Here is a 21,054-nt window from a genome sequence, read left to right on the forward strand (position 1 = left end):
ACAGGAATCCTAAATAAATCTAGACCAACATACCAGCATTTAGCCCATATCCATCTAAACACGTCCTAACCGTGTACCTATTCGGATGTTTTTAAAATTATATAATTGCACCAGCCTCCACACCCCCTCTGGCAGCTCATTCCATGCACGCACCAGCCTCAGCTTGACAATGTTGCCTTTCGGGTCCGTTTTAAATCCTTTCCCTCCCTGCTTAAACGTACGCCCTTAAATTTAGCACTCCCGTACCCTGGGAAAAAAAAACCTTCGCTACTTACCCTATCTGCGCCCTTTATGATTTTATTTACATCCTAAGATTGCCCTACCCTGGTAAAAAAATACCTTCGCCATTTACCCTATCAGCGCCCTTTACGATTTTATTTACATCCCTGAGATTGTCCTTCCAACTCCACCATTTCTGGGAAAATAGCCTCACAAGATAGAACCCAGACAGAAGATTAGGCCGGCAGCCTGGCATCCGTCATTGCTGGAATTCATAACTAAATAATAGCTATAAGTCTTCTGGAAATTTATACAGACTGCTCACTTTGGCACACTCAGGTTGTTGTATGTTTTCTTGTTGCTCTTGAACCAGCTTCCCAAGATGTGTTAGCGAGCTGAACAGATACACGTCAATTGTTTGTAGCACATGTATTTCAAGATATATTTCGGAAATTGTTTGATGGGGGAGGAATTGCGTTTAACAAATTCATTCCGTACTTTTAAGCATGTAACGAATACGGTAGATAAAGTAGGTCGGGAAATGTAGCAGTTTTAGGTTATCGGGAGGTAGGAACGAGTGGACAGCTCCAAGGACCGTTGCTACAGCAGCAGCTATCCACTGTCAGCGTTAGCCACGCAGACGAAGGGACGGGGAGTTACTTTAGTTAAGAGATGGCATACACTGTTAGGCAGTGAGTTGAGAGAGAGAGCGTAGAATCACGCTGAGATGCAGTGACAGATTGAGTGGACGAGAAGGTAACAGAGATGGCGATGTAGAGACAAGCGTCTCTGAGGGGGTGGAGTTTACCTATGCGAGAGATAGCGGTGACTGGATTCTAAGCTGAAAATGCATTCTAGGCTGACTTAGGCAACATTTTTTTTTGACGGGTGAGGGTGTTTAAGGTTGTGGGGGCGTAGGCAGGACAACGAAGTTGAGATCACTACAAAAGCAAGCATGATCTGACAATGCTGGAACAGACTCGAGGGGCCGAACGGCTCACTCTGTGCTCCTCGGGCTTGCATCCCTGTGCGGTGAGCTACAACGCCAGAATATAAGGCCACATTGGCGCAGCAGATTCTACAAAACATTCTCTTTCAACACGATGTGCTGACGCCAACTTTGACCTGGTTAGACAATGAAAGCTTATTCACAGGAACTGAAATTCCACCGTGAGGAAGCAGAGTTGGGAAAATAAAAAGCAGAAGACCGGTAGCATTCTCAACCTTGCAACCGAAAGCCCTGTGTGAGCTGGGTAGTTTGACTTCCGTTCTCGCTTCCTGGCGTCTTAAACTGGGAGCGAGTCCAAGCTGCCTAATACGGTGTTTTTACGTGCTCAGGGACCAGTCCAACACACTGCAGTCGGTTACCTGCCTTCGCCGCCAACACAGCAGTTCGCCGCTGTGGGGAAGTGGCCATGAAATTGTGTTCTATCGCTGCCTTGGCCCTAATGATTTTCGTCTTGACCACAGGTAAGATTTTGTAAAGTACCCGTGCATTCCTGAGGAGGAGTGGGGAATTAATGGAAAAGGGGGTTGGGGTCGGTGGGCTGGGTGTGGGCGGTGAGGTGTTGGTGAGACATTATAGGGACAGAGGTACTGTTATACGATTTACTCAGTTCCAAACTCCCGGATCCTCTGCTTTAGGGTCTCTAATCGTTTCCGGAATACTCGGAGCCGAGATTCCAATGGCGCTGAAATAAAAATTGCTGAAAACTCAGGAAGTCTGGCAGGATCTGTGAAGATAAATCAGAGTTAACTTCTGGGGTCCGGTAACCCTTCACTCCGAACTGCATTTTTTTTTTAAAGAGAAGAACAGTTGGAAAGATAAAGGATTTGATACTATGAGAGTGAACAGCTTTTAATAGTGGCGAACAACACGTAGTGTGTAAGATCCAAAAGAACTGCGGATGCTGTAAATCAGGAACAAAAACAAAGTTGCTGGAAAAGCTCAGCTAGTCTGGCCACATCTGTCGAGGAGAAAAAAAAGTTACCTTTCGGGTCCGGTGACCCTTCCTCAGAACTCAGGTAGTGTGTAATGGCAGGCTTTATGATAACAAGGCTTGGTGTGTGGGTGAGTGATAATGGGAACTGCAGATGCTGGAGAATCCAAGATAACAAAGTGTGAAGCTGGATGAACACAGCAGGACAAGCAGCATCTCAGGAGCACAAAAGCTGACGTTTCGAGCCTAGACCCTTCATCAGAGAGGGAGATGGGGTAAGGGTTCTGGAATAAATAGGGAGAGAGGGGGAGGCGGACCGAAGATGGAGAAAAGAAGATAGGTGGATTACAAGAGAGTTGCAGTGGGAGAGAGATTCCCTGAGGTTGATCCGCGTTTCAGGCCTGGTAGGGGGCTAGGACATGGGAGAGCTCAGGCCCTGAAAATATTGAACTCCGCATTGAGTCTGGAGGGCTGCGAGTTCTCCAAGCAGAAAATGAGGTGTTGTGTTTCCAGCTCGCGTTGGGCTTTGCTGGAACACTGCAGCAAGCCAGAGACACAGATGTTGGCCAGGGAACAGGGTGGTGTGTTAAAGTGACAGGCAACTGGAAGCTCAGGGTCTTTGTTGCGAACATAACGTAGATGTTCTGCGAAACGGTCACCCAGTCTACAGCTTCCTTCCCCTGGTGTAGAGGAGTCAATTGTGAGCAGTGCATAGATTCTGGGAAGTGCAGGTAAAGTGCTGCTTCACCTGGACGGGATGCTTAGGCCCTTGGGTACGAGGGAGGGGGGAGGTAAATGGGCAGGTGCTATATCTTCGGCGGTTGATGGGGCAAGTGTAGTGGGAGCTGTGGGCATAACGTGTTGGGAGTGAAGGAAGAATGCGCTAGGGTGTCCCGGAGGGAACGGTCCCTGTGGAAGGCGGACAAGGGAGTGGAGGGGAATATATGTCTAGTGGTGGTATCTCACTGGAGGTGGTGGAAATGACGGCTGATGAACTTCTGGAAGTGGATACAAGTGCTGTTCTGAGGAAGGGTCAGAGGGCCCGAAATGTTAATTCTGACTTTTTTCTTCACAGATTCTGTTAGACCTGATGAGCTTTTCCAGCAACTGCTGTTTTGTTCCTTATTTAGAGCATCCGCAGTTCTCTCGGTTTTTATCTCCAGTGGCACGTTGGCAGGGATTTTTGGGAGTTGGATTGGCTGATGCTCGTCATGGCCAACACCAAGATCCCCCTTGTAAGGTGTAAGAGCTGTGGCCCTCATATTTCCAGGTTCAGGGCCCTCTGCCACCAGTCCTCTCCCATTCCTATCCTCTAAACTAAAGCCCAATTCAAACTCTGACTCCCTCATAAACCTCAAGTAAACCAACAGCGTGTAACGCCTAGCAAAAGGAACGGACAGTGTTCCAGGCACAGAGAAAAGGGCTGTGGGGAAGGGGGTGTGGGAAGAAGGGGAGGTGCTAGCGAAAGATTCCCCTTTCAAATCGAGAAAGCAAGTTGGGGCATGGATAAAGAAAGAGGCGTGTTCAGAAACCCAAATCTTGAGCTGATACATGAGGGGTGAAGGGTGTGTGGGTGGGCGTTAGGTGGGTGGGGTGGAGGGGGAAGCGTTCGGTGTGTTCGGTGGGTGCTCCGAGCACGAATAAGCGAGCAATGGCTGAAGCAAAGTTTTATTCCTAATAGGAGTTCACTCAAGTAACGAAGTCGTAGTGCAGTCGCCTCTTTCAGCGGATTTGTTAGAAGGCGATACCGTGACCCTGGAGTGCAACATTAGTATCCCTGGACCCAAAAGTTACAAATGGCTGAAAAATGACCTTCCAATACGTCAAGCCATCCCAATGTACGCCGAGAGAGTAACTGACACCCCAGTAACGTTTGAGAACCCATTGGTGATTAATTTGCGGATCAAGAACCTCACAGAATGTGATTCTGGGACATATTATTGCGTCATGGAGAAACTCGGCGACCAGTTTAAGGGCGTAGGGACGAAACTTGGAGTGAGGCGTAAGAGATTTCTGCAACTTTGTGTGTACATGTGCGCGTGTGTTAGTATGCATCGGCGTGCATCTATGACTGGATATGTCTGTGTGTGTGTGTGTGTGTGTGTGTGTGTAGATATCTGTGTGAATGCAAGAGAGAGTTTAACCTTGTGTATCTCTCTGTGTGACATTGTAAACACGTGGGTGAATTGTCTCGTGAGTGCTTGTATGTGAAGATATATCTGTGTGATACATGCTGGTCCTCAGACTGGCATACATACACCTTAGCGGCTCAGCATCCCTTGGAGAATGGGAATCTGACCCTGGGGGAGTGTGTATTTGAGTGCATACGCATGATATTGTACGTCTTCGTGTAAATGTCCACGCATATGTGTGTCTGGTGTGCCTCTGCGAGTTAGTATATGTGAATTCTGTGATTACGACTTTTTCAGCCTGTGAGAACAGGCTGTGAGAGTACATTTGTGTGTCCCTGTGACTGCGTGTACGCCCGCGACCGATGCAGAAAATGCGGCGTCAATACATGAAGAAAGTCCATTGCCGAGATCCCCGTGGTTGAATGTGAAACATCAAGTCCTGGGAGAGACAACAAAGTGTGGAGCTGGATGAACGCAGCAGGTCCAGCAACATTTCAGGAGCACAAAAGCTGACGTTTCGGGCCTAGACCCTTCATCAGAGAGGGGGATGGGGAGAGGGTTCTGGAATAAATAGAGAGAGAGGGGGAGGCGGACCGAAGATGGAGAGAAAAGAAGATAGGTGGAGAGGGGAGTGTAGGTGGGGAGGTAGGGAGGGGATAGGTCAGTCCAGGGAAGACGGACAGGTCGAGGAGGTGGGATGAGGTAGTAGGTAGGAAATGGAGGTGCGGCTTGAGGTGGGAGGAAGGGATGGGTGAGAGGAAGAACAGGTTAGGGAGGCAGAGACAGGCTGGACTGGTTTTGGGATGCAGTGGGGGGGAGGGGAAAAGCTGGGCTGGTTGTGTGGTGCAGTGGGGGGAGGGGAAGAACTGGGCTGGTTTTGGGATGCGGTGGGGTAAGGGGAGATTTTGAAGCTGGTGAAGTCCACATTGATACCATTGGGCTGCAGGGTTCCCAAGCGGAATATGAGTTGCTGTTCCTGCAACCTTCGGGTGGCATCATTATGGCACTGCAGGCGGCACATGATGGACATGTCATCTAAAGAATGGGAGGGGGAGTGGAAATGGTTCGCGACTGGGAGGTGCAGTTGTTTGTTGCGAACTGAGCGGAGGTGTTCTGCAAAGCGGTCCCCAAGCCTCCGCTTGGTTTCCCCAATCTAGAGGAAGCCGCACCGGTTTACAGTGGATACAATATACCACATTGGCGGATGTGCAGGTGAACCTCTGCTTGATATGGAAAGTCATCTTGGGGCCTGGGATGGGGGTGAGGGAGGAGGTGTGGGAGCAAGTGTAGCACTTCCTGCGGTTGCAGGGGAAGGTGTCGGGTGTGGTGGGGATGGAGGGCAGTATGGAGCGGACAAGGGAGTCGCGGAGAGAGTGGTCTCTCCGGAAGGCAGACAAGGGTGGGGATGGAAAAATGGCTTCGGTGGTGGGGTCGGATTGTAGATGTAGTCCTGGGAGAGAAGTGGCATGCATTTGCCGAGGAACCAACGCTTGTCAAACGTTTGTTCCCGCTATCATTTTAGGTGTTTCGCGAGAAAAGCAATGCCCCTCCAATATCATACATATCGCAGCGGCTGCAGCAGCGGTGTCAGTTCTTTGTATCGCACTAATTGTCGTGTCCGTACAACTCCGGCAACGAAGTAAAGGTACTTGATTCGTTCAAACTATTAATTCTCCAACTGCGGCGGATACCGTCCTACCGAAACTTTAAGCACACGCCTTTCAACCTGTAGGGTCCTCGTTATTTTCAGCCGAAATCTGCTGCTTTTCGGTTCATCTTATTTCCCCGGATTTCAAAACTAATGAGCTCCACCTCATTTAGCCTGCCGTTCTTTGTGAAATTCTCCTGTCAATTTATAACTGCGGCCGCGCTCCCTCTCCTGTGCACATCATACGCCGGCCTGACTTTGGCGTCTCCTGTCGCCACTGGCTGTTTATCGTTGTGCAGCCCCAGCGAACAGCTCCTCAAGAGCAGACATTATCACTGCTAACTGGAGCGGTTCACGTAGATAGACCCGCTATCCCGTTTCCGAAGTCAACTCGCTATAGGCGATAAGCAACTTTTGCCAGACGCACACACGCGCCAAGAAGGTATTAAAAATGAATTTTTATAATCAGGAATGTAAATATTTTCTAATCAATCTGTTCAGGTTTCTTTTTCACTGTTATAATTTGATATTACTTCCTTTTCATGCGCTCTTCAAATTACTTTCCTTACAGGAGGATGCTATTATATTTTAGCTGAAACCAACTGATCGACTCTTCCCGGAAAATCTTGTGTTTTGAGCCAGTGCGCCCCGCTTTTCACTTTTTTAAATATCAGAAATGCCGAGACCAGGCCGCCCATGTCCACCTAGAAATCCAGCTGTAAATTCTAATACTAGCCTCAAAAGCTACTTGATGCCCAGGTCAATGAGCTCCTGAATTCCAAAACCAAAGTTTCCCATGTTGCAGAAATTACCATTCTTCCGTTCATTTATTCGAACCTTTCGACCTTTGACTAGAACTTCCTCGACTTTGAGCTCCTCGGATTGGAAAATGAGCAGCAATCTTCTCATTTCTTCTGATACAAAATGGTCACAACAGCATAGCTAGCTTTTGAAAGTGCAGATGCGACTTGAAGCTGGCAGGGACGTTACCAGGGTGCAACGAGGTCCCTTAGAGTGGACCATATAGCATGTTTACGCATCAGTGTGGGTGTAGAATGTATACCAGCATACCACAGAGCTCAAACGCATTATAACTGGAGCAAGTGGGACTCAAACGCGTGTCTTCTAGCTCAGCTGTAGGGATAGCTCGATCGCGCGACCAGAGGCCTATGCGTGTCGATGTAGAGTGCAAACATCGCCAATCGTATTTCACAGACAAGTCTGATAGTGACAATTTTACGCAGTCGCTGCAAAGCCAAAGACGCTTTAATCACCGTCGTGAAGTTTTTGATTTTTTTGTGAATTGGGAGGAACCACGTAATTGGGGCGATTCATGGGTGAACGGGAGTGCAGTGACAATCTTGCCACTCTATCATGTGTTCACATCTATTGGCGAGTTAATCAAAAGTATATATGGCTAGGATTGAAACTGCAATTCAAATACTCATCTTGTATTCAGATTAAATCAGTTTGTGACTTTTATTTTCTGTTCTTTGCAGCCTGCATTGCTCTTCAGAGGTGAGTTCATACACCACTTTCGTTTACTCTAGTCCCCTGCTTTCTCTCTGATCTGTAAGTGAACCATCTCTCTCGGTCCCCATGCTCTGATTCCTACCTCCATTGAAGTGCAAACTTATCGCCTTGCCGAATGCATTTGTTAATCGTGTGTTTTCATCTCCCACAGGCAGTTTGTTGCATACATCACTGAAAAGTCAGCAGGTAACTGGTTTCTAACTTGCAGAAGGGAACTTGACAGGCCATAAATCGATTTGAGTGAAACGTCCCTACGGCCCATTCTCGCTCACCATCCCAGGGTATTTTACCTTGTATACAATAAGCGACCTATCCTTAGGATGCATGACTTTGTCACAGTATGTGTGTTGGATTTTAAAACAACTGAATGGATACAATTTTAAGCGGGATAAAGGAATATGGAGACCTGCAGGCTTGACATCTCTGAGGGGAACAAGGAAAAATTGATGAATGTTCAGAAGTTTACCTGAGGGTTGAATTTAACTTCAGTTTGACTGAATTAACCCAGATATGACCCTCTCTCGGTGAATACTGTCTCCATTATATGATTGGAATATTTCTTTGCCTTTAGCTGTTGAATCTGTGAAAAAAACTTCAAAATCTTATCGATCCACTTCTGTGTCATTTTGCACACATCTCATCCATCCCCTTGCAAGCTGTGTATCTAGTTTCTCCTTAGCTACCTTTTAATCTCCTCGATATCAATAAATGTATTCATTCCCCTTCTCCCACCACTCCCACTACCTCAATACACGTCCTATATTTGCTCACGTTGTTTACAAAGGAATTCCGTTCAAAATCCACTGATTTCAAGCAGACCGATCTTCTCTCGACTTTTGTTCTTAAAATTCGTGTCAGATATACTATTCCAAGCAATTGATTCCATAAAGAGAACCTACCTTCGCCGGTAGAGAGATCATAGAGTCACAGAGATATATGGACGGAAATAGACCAAACTCATCCATGCCGATCAGATATCCTAAATTAATCTAATCACATTTACCAGCCCTTGGTCCATATTCCTTTAAACCCCTCCTATTCATGTACACATCCAGATATCTTTTAAATGTTGTAATTGTTCCAGCCTCTACCACTTCCTCTGGCAGCTCTTTCCATTTTCGCACGACCCTCTGCGTCAAAACGTTGCCCGTCAGGTCACTTTTAAATCTTTCCCCTCTCACCTTAAACCCAGGCCCTCTAGTTTTGGACTCCCCTAACCTGGGGAAAAGGCGTCGGTTATCCACTCTATCCGGGCCCTTCATGATTTTATAAACTGCTACATGTCATCTCAGCCTCCGACGCTCCAGGGAAAACAGCCCCTGTTTATTCAGCCTGCCCCTATAGCTGAAACCGTTTAATCCTGGCGTGAACGAGAGGCCGTGACACTTCTCACATCTGCCGGCAAATGAATTGGGGAGAGTTGAAGAGATTTTTGTTGAACTTTCGCTAATGGAATGTAGAATGTGAAAAGGTGATTGGAGCAGACTCAACAGTAATGCGCAGGAAGGGAATGAATATATAAACTGGAAAGCTAGGATTGGTATCTTTTTTCTTTTGGTCTGTAGGTTATTAAGTGAATTTGGGTGCAGATGAGATGACATGTCAGTCTTGAGAGGCAGAATGGCCATTTTCTGTTCCCACATTCAAAAAAATGGGTAACAACGCAAGCAGCATCTGAGGGTGGCGGATAACGGAGGGGTTACGTTGGAAATATTTATCGGATTGTTAGATTCAGTGGAGAAACGCTGTAATTTTTGCTTTTCTCCCCATTTTTATGCATTGTAAATTTAAATTTCAATAAGCAGAAACTGTGCAGTGAAAATTAGATGCCCTACAGGAACACTATGATCACTGTGTCCAAAAATAAAAGTCCATTTGCAGAACATTCAGGATCAATCGTAAAGCAATCCCACATTTGCGTTCACATATCTGGTAACGTGTACAAGTTTATCTAGATTCAAACGCTACTCCTGTTTACAACAATATCAGTTATGAGTAAGAACAAAATACCTTACACTGTGCTACTTGGCCATAAATGGCATCACATTTTCAAAGTCCAGTAATTAATATTGTTCTAAATATATTTGTAAATACGAAAGACGTAGTAATTAATGAATTTTATTTGAATTTAGCCATGCAAGTTAACAGATTAGGTTAGCTAAATAGATGGATGTGTTGTTACATTAATAACTTTCTGTTCTGCATGTATATGTTTTGCTAACCCATTGTTATTTCTTTCGAATAGAGTCTGTCCCACCAAAACAGAAAGGGAAGCACACTGTAAGTAGGATCTTACTTGAATTTTCCACCCATAAAATGTCACAGGTGCATTGGAACAGAAGTTGGCCATTCAGACTGAATCTGCTCTGCCATTCTATAAGATCATGACCAATCAAACACTTCAATGTCTTTTACCCACCCCATCCATATAACCCTGCAAAATCACTGGTAATGAGGGAACTACAAACCTCGACCTTAAACACATCAACAATGCCAGAACTTTCACAGCCCCATGTGGTAGTGAATTACAAATGTTCATACATCTCTGAAGAAGAAATAACTCATCGTTTTGGACCAAATTTGCAATCTTCTTAGTTATAAAATGTACCCTCTCATTCTAGATTCTCCGGCCATAGGAAGGATCTTTTTTGTATCTGCCTTGTCTATCTATTTGAGCATGTTATCAGATTTAATAAAATCACCTATCATTATTCAAAACTCTAAAGAATACAGGCCAGTTTGCTCAATCTGTCCTCATAGAACAGTCCCACAACCCCAGGAATAGTGCACCAGGTGCTAACCAAGCTCCTATGCAATTGATGCAAGACTTCACTACCGACAGATACAAAGAACTACAGATGCTGGAGTCAGAACACGCACAGTGTGGAGCTGGAAGAACACAGCAGGTCAGGCAGCATGAGAGGAGTAGGAAAGTTGACATTTCGGGTTGGAACTCTTCTTCAGAACCTGAATTTCAGAAGTTCAGAATTGAAGCAAGACTTCACTACTCCTGTCCTCAAATTCTCTTGCCATTAAGGATACAGTCCAATAACCTTCCTAATTGATTGCTGCGCCTATATACATAGAACATTACAGCACAGTACAGGCCCTTCGGCCCTCGATGTTGTGCCGACCTGTCATACCGATCTCAAGCCCATCTAACCTACACTATTCCATGTACGTCCATATGCCCATATGCTTATCTTTCAGTCACTAATCAACAAGACACCTCTAAGACCCTTTGCATGTTTACACTTTCTAACCTCTTACTATTTAGGAAGTACCCTGAACATTAGTTCCTCCTACCAAAGTGAATAACTTCACATTATATTACCACATTCTTGTATAGTCACGAGGTCTGTCCAAATCCTCCTGAAGCTGCTTCACATCTACCTCAACACATATAGTTCCATTTCGCTTTGTGCATTTGGCAAATTTGGAAATATTTGGATCATCCACTCAATATCATTGATAGATATTGTGAACCGCTAGTGTCCAAGTACTAATTGTTGTGATGCCCTCTAGTCACAGGCTGCCAATATGTGAAATACCCAATCATTCCTACTCTCTGTTTTCTATCTGCTTACTAATTATTAAGCCTGTGCAGGACAAATCACAATCTTCTGAAATTCAAAAGACTATCAAAAGCCATTTGAAAGTCTAACTACACCTTTTTCATCAGCTCCTTTTTTTTGAAATCAATATTTTTAGTAACATCTTCGAAAATCTCCAACAATTTTGGCAAACGTGATTTTCTTACTTGCAAATCCATGCTGTGCCCAATCAGATCGTTATTATCCAAGTGTCTATTTATCACATTCTTTTTAATTGATTCTACCTCTTTCTCTACTTTTGATGTAAGGCAAACCGGCCTGAGTTCCTGTTTTCTCTCTGACTCCTTCTTAAATAATGCCGTGACATCTGCTAACTTCCAAACAACAGAAATCTTTCCAGAATCTATGTCATTTTGGAATATAATCATCAATGTACAATAGCCACCATTGTAAATCTCTCGGATGCACAATATCAAGTTCTGGGATTTATCAGATTCCAGGCCCATTAATTTCCCCAATACAATCTTCTTACTAATGCTAATTTCCTTTAGCTCCTCATTCTCCATAACCATTTGGACTTCTAGGTTTAGGAGATTTCTTGTATTTTCCTGGTGAAAACAGACACAAAATAACCATTTAGCTTCTCTGCAATTTCTCTAGTTCCCATCATAAATTGTCATGACTGCCTGTAAGGACCCACATTAACGTGTCTATAGTAACATTTTTGGCCATTTGTTTGAAGTTGTTAGATTGTATTCATATTTTATTCTCCCTTGCCATATCTTTTTCTTGGATCTCTAAAAAGCTTCCAATCCTCATATTTACTTCTATTTCTGACAACTTTTTAGGCCTCTTCTTTTAACCTTAGACAGTCCAGAACTTCCTTTGTTAGCCACGTTTGACAGATACTTTTTGTAATGTTCTATCGTGAGGAAATGTGTATTTGTCCAAAGCCATGTACTATTTTTAAAAAAAAATTATCCTTTGGCTATGCGCAGTTGTGAATTCGAATATAATTGTTCAACCCACCTCAGCCCCTTTGTGTCTCATGCTTTAATAACTTCCTTTATTCAAATTTAACACCCTTGTTTCAGATTGAACTACTTCACTTTCAAACATTATGTAAAATTCTATCATATTATGCTCATTCATCCCTAAAGTTTGTTACAACAAGATTAACTATCTCCTTTACATTACATAATACTGTATCTAAAACCCTGTTTCCTTTGATTAACGTCTTTCAAGACTCTTGAAATAATTTGTCCCAATTTACTGTTTCAAAATCCTCCAAGATTTTGTTTAGTTTTATTACATTTTTCCTTCAAATTTTCAGCTTTAATGAAAATAGCACTAACTATCCTTCCTAACTGAAATCCTACCTTTCCGATGCCATTTCCCCACATATCCCTTCAAAAGGCTTAACAGTTTTCTTCTCATCTCGATGCAGAATCATAGAATCCCTACAGTGTGGAAGCAGACCATTCAGCCCATCCACCCCACACTGACCCTCCAAGGAGCATCCCATCCAGGCTCACTTCCTTATCCTATCCTGCATTCCCCTGAACACTATTGGTAATTTAGCACGACCAATATACCTAATCTACACAGGTTTTGACTTTGAGGCGAAACCCACGTGGATACAAGCAGAACGTGCAAAATCCACTGACACGGTGGCCCGGGGAGTGGAGTCGAATGTAGGTCACTAGTGTTGCGAGCAGGCACTGCTAGCCACGGGTGCACCAAGCCGCCCATAATTTTATTAAAAAATAAAACAGCATCCAAGAGACCAACTTAAAGAATTTGAAAATTTCAAATTTTACTCCAATAAGCTAAAAGAAACATTGATTCGCTCTGCAGTTATCTTTCAAACGACTGAGCAGAATTTCCCCCTTTAGTTTTAATACAACCAAAAATCCCACACTTTATTTTCTCTGTTAAGTAGACATTCAATTCTTCCGGAACCAGTTCAACAGCATTTCCCGCTCCTAAAAACATTCGTTTTCATTGCCATCCTGGAAACTTTTTTCGATGTACAAGTTCAGTTCCCTGAAAATGCTCCCTCCAGCTTAAGCTGGGTGTATCTTCCGGTCTCCCTTATATCTTCACAAACTTGGCCTTTTAAATCTGAGCCGAAATATTCACCCATAGTTTTGTCTGGTGGACCATGGACATGCAGTTTTTACCTCTCGTTCTCACACGTTTTCAGCCCGCCCTGTGAAGTTTAATGATACTTTAAGAGAGAAAAAAAAAACCCCGTTGTGTTGAAACTACCTGTACAGTGGCGTTTTCTGGATATTGCTCCCTAAGCCCTTAACCGTGTCAAAGAGAATTGGGGAGAAGGGTGAAAAGGCAGGAAAGTGGAGTTGAACATTATTAATTCAGGCACGATCTCATTCGTGGGGTGCGGGGCATTACTAGAATTCTGTTGCGCGTCTCGACTTGTCTTTGAGCCGAATGGTTTGTAAGCAAATTCATCTGACAGTCCACTGTGTACATGTTTCTCAAAGCGCCGAGAGGGAAAAGCTCCGAGCTCCGCTCAAGAGGGGAAGAAGAAGAAAAGGAAGCCCAAAGAGCACCACAGGGTGGAGAATGCGGGCTACGTTCATTTTGGGCGAAACCAGGGCATGCAGACCTAACCGCAACGACAGAGTTAATGTACCACCACGGCTCACGCAGACATTATTTAAGATCCTCAGCCGCACCACAGTTACTTTCCTGAAGGCTAGAGATAATTTTCTTTCTCAGTGTTGTTTTAATATTTCTCCTGATTAGTATTGCGTCAATAATGAATGGACAAATCACAATCTATACCAAGAATAGAATCCCCCGACCCCCCGCCCCCCAAACAGTAACAATCACCATTCATAGTTTACACTGTGTGGAATGTTGTACAGTGAAATAGTTACAAGTGGAAATAAACTTATTATTTTGATTTCGACATGAAGAATAATTGCCCGGATGCGAGGCGTCTCTGCTCCCCATCCCTCTCCACACACACTACCCTAAGTTCATATTTCCCCGAACACCTATGCACTCCGATCGCTATTAGTCTGCATTGCCTTCAGTAGAGATCAGAATCAGGCTGAAGCCGATTCTATCAGCCCCTATAAAGGGCATATTCGGTTAAAATTACCCAGGACTTCGGCGGGCGAGCCTCTCCCGACTACTGATCCTTCAGTTCGCTGCTGTTTTCAGGGGTACACGCACGCCCACTTTCTGGAATGCCGAGAGAGAGGTAATGGATAAGAAGCAGCCTTCCCCACCTCCCTCGCCTGAGCCCTTAAACCAGTTCCGACTGAGCGAGCCCGGAGTTCCCAACCAACAAATCCAACTTTACCAGCTAACCCCAGCCCCACGACTCTCGTGGAAGATCACCTGGACGAGTACCAATCAGTGTACTTTTACAGATCAGACTGCGGGACTCAGCTGGGATGACTAGGCAGGGAGAGATATTCTGGTCACCTCATCTCATAAAAACCGAAAGAGCTGCGGATGCTGTAAATCAGGAACAAAAACAGAAGTTGCTGGAAAAGCTCAGCAGGTCTGGCAGCATCTGTGAGATGTTAACGTTTCGGGTCCGGTGACTCTTCCAAGAACAGGCATGCCTAGAAGAGATGTTTCAGCAAGTAAAATGCTAAATAAAAACCGAAAGGATCTGAGGAAGGGGCACCCGACCCTAAACGTTAATTCTTTTCCCCGTTCACAGATGCTGCTAGACCTGCTGAGCTTCTCCAGCAACTTCTGTTTTTGCCATCTCATCTCATATTCAGCTATCTCAGAAGTTCAGCCAAGCCAATTGGGAGATAACGAGCAGGACCTTCTGAAATAAAGTGTGTCTCGACTGTTGAATTCTGCAGAAGTTTTTGTTTCATTTTAACAGCCACAAATGCGAATTTGAATAAAGCACTTCGGGGTGCGAAACGACAGCAGTCAGCAATTTTATGTCGCGAGTGTTTATGTGTTGGCGTGAATTGCCTCATGCTATTCTGACCGAAGTGTTCGGCTTATTTTTTGACACAACCTTTAAGGAGGGGCAAGCTGCTACTTCGATATGAAATTATCAAGCTGCTAGAGCCTAGCGTTGCCTGCAGCAGTTCCTGTCTCTCAATGCAGGGCAATGTGGGACAGAGGAACACATTGTGTATATATTGTGCCCGGTACATTATCTCCACAGAAACAGGGGATTCAGCCTTGTTGGGGTCCCAGCCATGCTACTGTCTCACGTGACTCTTGCACTCCCCACCCCCAACAACCTAAGCACGTCCCTGCTTTGCATAGAGCAGAGAGCATGGAACATTACAGCGCAGTACAGGCCCTTCGGCCCTCGATGTTACGCCGACCTGTGAAACCAATCTGAAGCCCATCTAACCTAGACTATTCTATTATCGTCCATATGTTTATCCAATGACCATTTAAATGCCCTTAAAGTTGACTCTGGCTTGAATCGAATTGTTTGCTGGGCCATTCCAGAGTGTAGTTGAAAGTGAATCAAGTTGATTAGATTGTTTCGATCAGGCCAGATCAGATAAGGATGGCATACTTCCCTCGCAACTAGATCGGTTTGTCCAGCTGATGATAGGTTAAGCGCGCAATTCCAGACTTCTAAATGGAATTTAAATTCCACCAGGTACTACATACAGAGAGATTCCACCCCCTGTAACATTAGACCGGCCTCAGTTACTACACCAGTGACATTGTCATTGTACCTATTGCTCGTCCTCTGTGTATATCCTTTATCCTCTGTGCTTAACTAGCTCTTGAAAAAGTAAGTAACTCCACGTTACTTCGCTCAACTCCCCACTGAACGCAAAATTAGCCTTCAGATATGAGAAAGGGCAAGACTGGCGTCTAATACTGTTTCAAAACTGTTCGCTCACGGTAATGATTAGACAGTACAAATTGAGTAAAGTGCACAAAAGCAATTTTTAAGTAGATTTTCCGTTACCATGCCGGGATGTTGCATTAATAATCTGGTGAAACTCGCGCCTATTGAACAGTGTGTGGGTGCAGAGAAACGAGCGTGTATGTTTTGGAGGGGGAAGCAGCTGCTCAGATTTCTGTGCTATTTGGTCTGCCAAGACTCTTTACAGACCCTTCCCGCTGCTGTTGCAACCTTGCCGGGCTTTTTGAGCAATCTTTGACATTTCTGATGTCAGCGTTTTCTAGGTGAAACGATCAACGGAAACTCTGACTCGCGGGCCCCTGCCGACACTTTTTGGCGAGGCTTTAGCAGGTGTCCCATTTGTTAGCGAGGCTCATGGTCAGAGGCGTACAATCTGAGGCACTCCGCTCATCTCAGGCTCTGCACAATGTTGCGAAACGTCCGGCTCAAGCCCGGGCTGGGGGCAGGGGGAGTGGAAGGGTTCGCGTGTGGAGAGGAGAGGAGGTTGTGCGGGGTGGGGGTGGGGGTGGGTTAGTGATGTGGTTAGTGGGTCTGTGGTTGTATGTGTTTTTGCTCGAGTTGGACCGGATGCCCTTTATATATCAAAAAAATTCTCCAAAGGGAAGCGATTAGTGAGTATCTGTACAGCTGGGCGATCATTGCGTGCAGTGCAGTGAAGCATTTATTCACCAATGTCCTTCAGGGAAGGAAACTGCCATCCTTACCTGGTCTGGCCTACATGTGACTCCAGACCCACAGCAATGTGGTTGACTATTAACTGGGCAATTTCGGGATGGGCAATAAATGCTGCCGAGCCAGCGATGCCCTCGTCCTTTTCATGAAATGAATAAAGAATTCGACAAAAGTAATTCGAGACACATTCTTATACAGGCTGGGGTTGGAATATAACGCACATGTCGAGAACCATCTTGGATTAGAAACAGAAATAGAGATTGCTGGAAAAGCTCAGAAGGAACGGTCACCAGACTCGAAATGTTAACCCTGACTTCTCTTCACCAGACCTGCTGACATTTTCCAAGGCGGCACCGTGACTCAGTGGTTAGCACTGCTATCTCACAACGCCAGAGGCCCGGGTTCGATTCCACCTTCGGGCGACTGCCTGCGTGGAGTTTGCACATTCTCCGCGCCCCCCCACCCCCCACGACCCCCGTGTCTGCTCCTGTTTCCTCCCACAGCACGAAGATGTGCAGGGTAGGGAAATTGGCGGTGCTAACTTGTCCCCAGTGTCCAGGGATGTGGGTTACAGAGTGTGAGGGTCGGTGTGGACTTGTTGCCCCCCAGGACCTGTTCCACACAATTAGGGATTCTATTGTAGGGTGTGCAGTTCTCCAACCGTGCTTAACACACGTTGAGGAATTTCATCCTCAATTAAAATATTCAACTGGATGTGGTCGCCGCCAGCTAGGACAATATTTGTTGACCATCCCTAATTACCCTTGAACCCAGTGACCATTTCCGACGACAGCGAGGAATCAAGCACGTTGCTCTGGGTCCCGTGTCACAGTTAGGCCAGATCAAGTGAGGGCGGTAAGTATCCCTAAGGAAAGGATTAGTGCCTGGGGGTTCATGTCGTGCAGTGGTAATGCGCAGGCCTCGGAACTCGAAGGCCTGCGTTCAAGTCCTACCTGCTCCAAAGGAAATAACATTTCTGAAGAGATTGATTTTAAAATATCTAAAAGGCCAAGTAACTACTGTACGATACTATACATATACCATCCAATCAGAGCAGTGCTGATTATTTTCACAACTCATCCGCCTTGTAGCATCTGTTGAAATACTTTATTCATAAAATTCTATTAATCATAGAACTATCACTTCGATGAACAGAGAAAAATTGAGATGGGAATAGAACCTACTTAACATCTACCTGAAAACAAGCATCAATCAGTCACCTCTAAAAGGAAAAGTGTGTTGTTTTCAGAGAAATGAAACTCACTGATATTCTAACTTCATATCAAGAAATTCCCCCTCCTACCCCCGCCCCCGAAAACATTACACTTGGTTATTGTGAAATGCAAGAGTTATATCCATGGTGGATCCACGCCTACAGGGAAAGGTGAAAAATTAATTTTGCTTTGAATTTGGAAAGGCCCCCTAGTGAGTAGAGTGAAGCACGCTCATATGCAGATGCGATTATCAGAAGGAAATTTGACATAGCATCTATAACTGATGAAAGCAGCCAGTCTCCTTGGATTTCTTCACAGACCTTTGAATTGTTCCTGTAAGCTGTCGTGAAAGCACTTTATTGTGACAAACATTTATAAGGATTATGGCAGCTAAAGCTTTCAAGAGCCAGACAAAGAAACCAGGAGCAGGATTTGGCCATTCATTGCTTTGAGTCAGCTCTGCCATTCAATATGATCATTGCTGTTTGTCTATCTCAATGCCATGTTCCTGCATTCACCACATACCCTTTGATGTCTTTAGAAGCTAAAAGAAATATTTGTCTCTTGGTTGCATATGTTCAATGGGTTGGCCTCCACAGCTTTCTGTATTTGAAAATTCCAAAGGTTCACTCCCCTTCGAGAGAAGAGTTCCTTTTTCCCATTTCAGTTTCAAAGAGTTTACACCACATCTTGAGTCTGTCCCCGGTTCTAAATTACCCAACGAGGGACAGCGTCCTCCGTGTATCTAAAAGGAAGGGTCAATGGATCAGAAATGTTAACTGACTTCTCTCCACAGTTGTTGCCAGACCTGCTGAGGTTTTCCGATAATTTTTGCACTTGTTCCTTCCTGTATCAAGCTTGTCTAGCCTTCTTAGAATTTTAAATATTTCATTTAAATATTTCATCCTTCCAAACTCAAGTGTGTAGAGGTCCTATGAAACCAACTTCATTGGACAAGCCTGCCATCCCCATTATCAGCCTAGTGAAGGTCTGTTGCATTCCTTCTATGGCAAGTATATTCTCCATTAGGTAGTGAAACCAAAACTACATGCAATTCTCCAAATGTGGTTTGACCAAAGCTCTGAATAACTAGAGCAGTATACCTCTATTTCTCATCTCAAAACCTTTTGCAATGAAGGCCAATATACCATTTGGCATCCCAGGTGCTTGCTGTACCTGCCTGCCTACTTTCATTGATTGTCATCCAAAGACATCCAGATCCCATTTGATAACCACACTTGCCAATATATCATGGCTAAATAACACCTTTCCTTTCTGTTTTTCATGCTTAAGTGTACAACATCAGTCAGCCACATTGTACTTCAACTGCCACATGCTTTCCCATTCGCTCAATGTGTCTACATCTCCTTGCAATCTCCTTACATCGCAACTCACAGTGACAGTTCTGCCCATTTTGTGGCGTTAGCAAACTTGTAAATTTTGCATTTGCTTCCCTCTTCCAGACCATTCATACGTACAAATAAACGGGCGTCAATACTGATTCATGTGGTATCCCACCAGTCATTGTCTGCCACCTGGCAAAAGACCCAGTTATTCCCATTCTGTTTCCTGCCTGTCAATCAGTTTGTGATCTATGCTAATGTACTTACCCCTGGGCTTTAACTTTGACCACTACCCTACTATGAGTGACTTCAACAGAAGCCTCCTGAAATCCGAGTAAAACCACAATCACTTGTTTCCTATATCCATTCTATTGGATACATCCTCCAAAGTCCCTGCTGGCTTAATAAACATGAGTTGCCTTCCAAAAATCCATGCAGGCTTTCCAAACTTTCTAGTCATGGAGCTATTTTTGCCATCACTTGTGTAAATTAGAGATTAATCAGGAAAAAAAGAATCTGCATTACAATTGAAGAAAAGGCCATTCCAGTGATGAAGGAAGTAGCTGGATCAACGAGAAAGTTTAAGAGGAAGACAGTTTTTCTTATCCTTTCATGATACAGTGGTGTCGCTAGCAAGGCCAACATTTGTAGCCCATCCAAAATTGTCCCTGAGACGGTAAACTACCATCCTTTTTCTGATGAAGGGTCTAGGCCCAAAACGTCAGCTTTTGTGCTCCTGAGATGCTGCTTGGCCTGCTGCGTTCATCCAGCTTCACACTTTGTTATCCTGGATTCTCCAGCACCTGCAGTTCCCATTATCTCTGATCCTGAGCCACTGAAGTCTTTGTACTCAAAATGTAAGACAACAAAAATAAAGGAGTGAAATTGAAGGAACATTTGAGAAAGGGATGATAACTGTGTGACAGAGGCCATGAATATGAATAATAAGTGAGGGGGTGGAGTGGGATGAAGAGAGAGGCAGACAGACAGACAGAGAGAGAGGGAGACAAATTGCACATGTGGTGAAAGAATGAGGTTATGACTGAGAGAATTGAACTATCATTGATTGCTTTATCTTCAACGTTTTGAACATCATTTTGATTTTTCCTTTCTCTGAGAAATTGCAATATTCCGTGTGCATATTGTAATGAACGGTGGTAACCAACCGTTGGGCTGCAGCAGTACAGCTGTGTGAATTTCCATTGTAAATTGCTTAACCGCTGATAATAAACATGGTGCAAAATTAGCATACATTAACTGTGATGGAGTTAGATAATAAACATGGTGCAAAATTAGCATACATTAACTGTGATGGAGTTAGATAATAAACATGGTGCAAAATTAGTACACATTAACTGTGAGGAAACGTTTTCAGCAGAGCTGGTGTGCGTATGCAACGAGCTGCCAGAGGAAGTGGTGTAGTCTGGTACGATTACAATCTTTAAAAATGCATCTGGATGGGCACATGGACAGAAAAGAATTTTGAGGGATAAGGGCTAAATGCTGGCAAATGGGACTATATAAATTTAGGATATCTGCTCAGCATGGACAAGTGCGACGAAGGGTCTATTTCCACGCTGTACAATTTACTACAACAAAAGCCTGCAAATCCTCAGATAGGCTTCATCACATGGGCTTCAGCAGTACAAAAAAGGAATTAACGATAACTCCTCAAAGGCAATTATGGATGGTTAATAAATGCTCACATTCCATGACTGAATACTTAGAATGAAAGAAGTCCTCTTCTATGCAAAAGAAAATTTGAAATTTGCCTATATTTTTGCTTATAAGTATTATTAAGAACATCACTAGCAGATCAACGAATTCATGCACGCCGAATAATTTAACCACTCTGTGGTTAACGTCTATGCTCACCTAAACGTTCCCCGTTTGCCT

The 21,054-nt window shown here is 44.4% G+C and overlaps 1 protein-coding gene across 1 annotated transcript; it reads left to right on the top strand.

Annotated features, from left to right (window-relative positions):
• The first annotated feature begins 1,153 nt into the window (after positions 1–1,153).
• On the top strand, positions 1,154–13,872 carry LOC125446574 (uncharacterized). The gene is made up of 7 exons (XM_048520256.2): positions 1,154–1,689; positions 3,841–4,161; positions 5,814–5,936; positions 7,439–7,457; positions 7,624–7,658; positions 9,718–9,752; positions 13,534–13,872. The coding sequence occupies exons 1-7, from the start codon at positions 1,635–1,637 to the stop codon at positions 13,660–13,662; spliced, it is 717 nt and encodes a 238-aa protein (XP_048376213.1). The 5' UTR covers positions 1,154–1,634; the 3' UTR covers positions 13,663–13,872.
• Positions 13,873–21,054: the final 7,182 nt, after the last annotated feature.

This window comes from Stegostoma tigrinum, chromosome 34, assembly GCF_030684315.1.
Source record: "Stegostoma tigrinum isolate sSteTig4 chromosome 34, sSteTig4.hap1, whole genome shotgun sequence".
Classification (NCBI taxonomy): Eukaryota; Metazoa; Chordata; class Chondrichthyes; order Orectolobiformes; family Stegostomatidae; genus Stegostoma; species Stegostoma tigrinum.